Raw genomic sequence first — 4724 nt, 5'->3', positions numbered from 1 at the left:
GATAGATAGATAGATAGATAGATAGATAGATAGATAGATAGATAGATAGATAGATAGATAGATAGATAGATAGATAGATAGATAGATAGATAGATGAAGTAAAAACAGGGCAATGCATTTTAATGCTCAATATTACCCATCAGATACCGTTCACCCTCTGGTAAAGTGAGGGACCGGTATCTGATGACCGAAAATCACCCATCAGATACCGTTCCGCCACTGTAAAACAAGGGGAACGGTATCTGATGGGTGAAATATGGAAACGTTTCTCAAAATTATGATTTCAAAGTCAGAATTTTGTTTTTCAGTGGTCCTAACCCTCTTCCATATACTACCTGAGACCTATTTTTTTAAATCAAAATTTCTTTGAGATAATTATGGATTATTTTTATTCAACAGACATGTCTCCAGTTGTATTAGAATGTTTAACATACATAAAAACATGTAGCCTTCCACACACGAGGCTCCGGTTCAAATTATTAATATTTTAGGCTTCTGTGAGTGTGACGTGGAGATTTTTATCTAGTTTTGAACCTTCCTCTCGCGGCTGAGGTTTTACAGGAGTCTCTACATTTAATTCATACCTATTTTTAAGGTGCAGCAGTGAGGAGGAAACTGGTATCAATGTCAAGCGAGATCTAACTTTGAAACACTGCAGCCACTTGGTTACCAGTATCCAAGCATTAACCATCAGATTCAGACCTGCTCTAATTATAACTCCCGCAAGTAAATGTGCACTGTAAGTCTCTCTGGTAGAAACAGCTGAGAGGAGAGGGCACAGAGGTAGTCTGTGGATTCGAGAGTGAACCGAAGGCTGTACCTGCAGCTTGAGGTTGTTTCTCAGGTGATGCACAGCTGGCTGACTCAGAACGGAGCGACTAATTGAAGCTGCTTATTTTCCCCTGCTTACCTGTAACGCAACGAGCATTTTATGTAGAACGGCTCAACAAACTGAAGACAGAAGTTTTGATGCGAGGGCATATAACATTCATGGTCTTAACCAATTCTTGTAGGGGTAGTTAGAAGACCAATAAATATTTTCATTAATATTGTACATTACAGTTGCTGTCGCACTGCAACATTGTATCTTCCCATTACATCAGCCCATTTCATCTTTTTTTATTGAAGAATCAGATTTTCTCATGATTGTGAAGCTTGTGTTTTATGTTCTGCTTCTGTACTGGGTTGTGTCTGTTTACTGACAAAATATGTACATTTTTCAGCACGCACCTGCATAAGGGAAAACTAGAGGAATTAAGCATTAATTTTTATTTCTCCGTGTTCAACAATTGAATCATCCTCTGTGAAACCTCAGTGCTGTGTACATTGCCTGAGTGCCTCTAAGTGGTCAAATATATGTTAACCAAATTAATCAGAAAATTATTCAAACTGTCCAGTAATTGGAGATACTTAAAGTACTGAATATGCCGAGGTAAGCATAAGTGCAGTACAGAGAAGCCAACTCTGTGCTAAGTAACAGTGTAGTAAATTTTGTTACATTTCACATACATTTATAAAAAATAAATCAAAAATTGCAGTTAAAAATATGATGTTTCAAAGTTGAATTTTTTTTTTTTAACTTTCTAAATTATAAACATTTTTTTTTTAAAACAGAGTCAAAGATTATTGAAAATGCAGCTCAGTCATACCTTTTTTTATTTTAATTTTTTAATTTTTATTTTTACCAATTGCTAATCCAAAGCTGCATGCGGCCATCATCTTTGCAGCTTACCGATACTTACGTAGTAAAGCTGCTGGAGTTGAAAACCTACATAAGTGTTTTGAAAAATTACACTAAATACTTCACCACATTTATAATTGAATTTTAGAATATGAAAAATTGTATGAAAGTCTCAGAAATTGCTGTAAATAATAATAAACCTTACTTATATGTTTTTAATTACCATAACCATTTATGTATTTAATAAAATGACTTCACAGCTTAAATTAAGCAAGCAATAGTATAAGTAAATACCTATGAATAGGAAAGCAGATATGTCTACTATTTCCAAGTCTTTCTGACTTGGAAATGTCTCAATGTTAAATGACAATAAGTACTGATTAAATATTTTCCTGATTCACTAATGTTTGAATGAGTTGTTTGTTTGTTTTGCCTAAAATTACAGCATTAAGATTGAAAAAGTATGGGTCCTGAAAAAGTGTTACCACTGCTACTAATACTAACAGGTACGTATAATATTACAAATTCAGTGTCTAAATAAAACAGCATATGATGCAAATATTGATTATTTAAAATGTTTCCACTCTAAAAAATAAACAGCTCAGAAGATGATGCCTGTACAGACATCTACACATCTTTCTTCCTTGACAAACAAACAACTACAACAGCAGCTCCCATCACAACCACAGCAGCACCAAAGAAAAATAAGAGCTGCTCCAAACACAACCACTTCACCTCCAACCACAACGGCCAAAAACACAACCAGAGCAGCTCCAACAACAACTGCAGCTCCAATAACAACAACTACAGCCTCAAACATAACAACAGCTGCTCCAACCACAACCACTACAGTTCCAACCACAACCACAAGTTCTCCAACTACATCTACAGCAGCTCCAACAACAACAGCGGCTCCAACCACAACCACAGCAGCTCCATCCAGGGATGTTCCACCCACAACCACTGGTGCTCCAACTGCAACTACAGCAGCTCCAACAACAACCTCTGTTGCTCCAACAACAACTACAGCAGCTCCAACATTAATACGGCAACTGACCTTTAGGTCTAATGAAACATTTACTTCTGAGTTGAAAGACCCATCATCATCAGCATTCCAAACACGCTCTGAAAACATTAAGAATAGTGTATGTTTCCAATTCTTACTCCTTTTCCATTGTCATGTTGAAAAACAAAGTTTACTGCAGAATTTAGTAACTTTTTCATTATAAAGGCTATTTTGTATATCTGTGCAAACTAAAAATAGGAAGTTTTTTACAATTTAAATAAAGACATCGAAATCTACTAAAGATTATTAATCCTGTAGCTTAGCTAGGATATGGTCTCAATTTTTCTGCCGTAATACACCAAATCATTTGAGTTATTTAAAGAACTTTGGTTGATTTATTCCGAAAACTATTAAAACAAAAGTTTTAATTATGCTAATGTTTTAGTAAGTAATATTCTGAAAAAAAAAAATTGTCTTAAACCTAAAATACTTTAAATTCTTTTTTATGTAGCTTGGGCCACTCTTCCGAAGCACAGTACCGTCCTTCTTAAGGGTGGGAGACATTATGTTCAGGTAATTTCTTTGTATTTTTCCCCCGAAATCATGAACATCATTGTAAGGAACTTGTAGACGTTAACTAACTGTACTACACTTTTACAGTGAGGGATCAATCATCAGCTCTGTGGACCTGGAATTTCAGCCATCATCTACTCCTAATGATACACTTATCTCAGAGACTTTGGTTAACGAGGCTTCAAATATTAGAGAATTTAACATAGATCCATCGACCGTTTCAGTCAGCAACCCAGGTAAGAAAAAAATAATACATTCAAGAAAATCAAATATGTGTGCGACTAATGAAAATAAACAACCACTGACAGAGATGTTTATGAAGATAAGTTATAATGGAATTGAGTTACATCACTTCAATCATTGTAGAAAACATCAACCAAACTTTAATTAGTATGAAAAATTTGTAAAATGATGAATAMAATCAAACAACAAACTTTGAAAGAATGAATTGTTTATTTCTTCATCTAAACTGTGACTTCATACTAACTACAATAAATATTACAGTGACTCCAACAACAACCACAGCTGCTCCAACTACAACCACAGAGGCTCAAACCACAACAGCAGCTCCAACCACAACTACAACTGCACCGACCACAACTACAACTGCAGCAACTACAACCACAGTGGCTCCAACCACAACTACTGCAACTCCAACCACAACTACAGTGGCTCCAACCACAACGACAGCTTCTCTGACCACAACAGCAGCTCCAACCACAACCACAGTGGCTCCAACCACAACCACAGTGGCTGCAGCCACCACCACAGCAACTCCTACCACAACCACTGCTGCTCCAACCACACCCACAACCACCATGGCTCCAACCACAACTACAGCGGCTCAAACCACAACAGCAGCCACAACTACAGCAGCTAAAACCACAACAGCTCCAACCACAATTACAACTGCACCGACTACAACTACAGCAGCTCCACCCACAACCACAGCTTCTTCCACAACTACAGCAGCTCCAACCACAACAACAGAAGCTCCAACCACAACCACTGGTGCTCCAACCACAACCACAGCACCTCCAAGCACGACTACAGTGGCTCCAACCACGACCACAGCTGCACCAACCACAACAACAGCGGCTCCAACCACAACCACAGCAGCTCAAACCACAACAGCTCCAACCACAATTACAACTTCACCGACTACAACTACAGCAGCTCCAACCACAACCACAGCTTCTTCTACCACAACTACAGCAGCTCCAACCACAACCACAGCGGCTCCAACCACAACTACAGCAGTTATGACCACAACAGCAGCTCCAATCACAACCACTGGTGCTACATCCACAATCACAGCACCTCCAACCACAACTGCAGTGGCTCCAACCACAACCATAGTAGAACCAACCACAACCACAGTGTCTGCAACCAGCACCACAGCTTCTCCAACCACAACCACAGCTGCAACAACCACAACAACAGGGGCTCCAACCACAACCACAG

At 38.4% G+C, this 4724-nt stretch overlaps 1 protein-coding gene across 1 annotated transcript in view; it reads left to right on the top strand.

Moving 5' to 3' along the window:
• The first annotated feature begins 1424 nt into the window (after positions 1-1424).
• LOC108167179 (probable serine/threonine-protein kinase clkA) overlaps positions 1425-4724 on the top strand; it is a 13346-nt gene continuing 10046 nt past the window's right edge. The window contains exons 1-2 of the mRNA XM_017310353.1: positions 1425-1432; positions 4395-4556. Coding sequence (XP_017165842.1) covers positions 1425-1432; positions 4395-4556 — 170 coding nt within the window. The remainder of the gene's footprint in view (positions 1433-4394; positions 4557-4724) is intronic.

This window comes from Poecilia reticulata, linkage group LG18, assembly GCF_000633615.1.
Source record: "Poecilia reticulata strain Guanapo linkage group LG18, Guppy_female_1.0+MT, whole genome shotgun sequence".
NCBI lineage: Eukaryota > Metazoa > Chordata > Actinopteri > Cyprinodontiformes > Poeciliidae > Poecilia > Poecilia reticulata.
The sequence above is the reverse complement of the archived record's forward strand: the minus strand, read 5'-3'. Positions and strand labels throughout refer to the sequence as shown.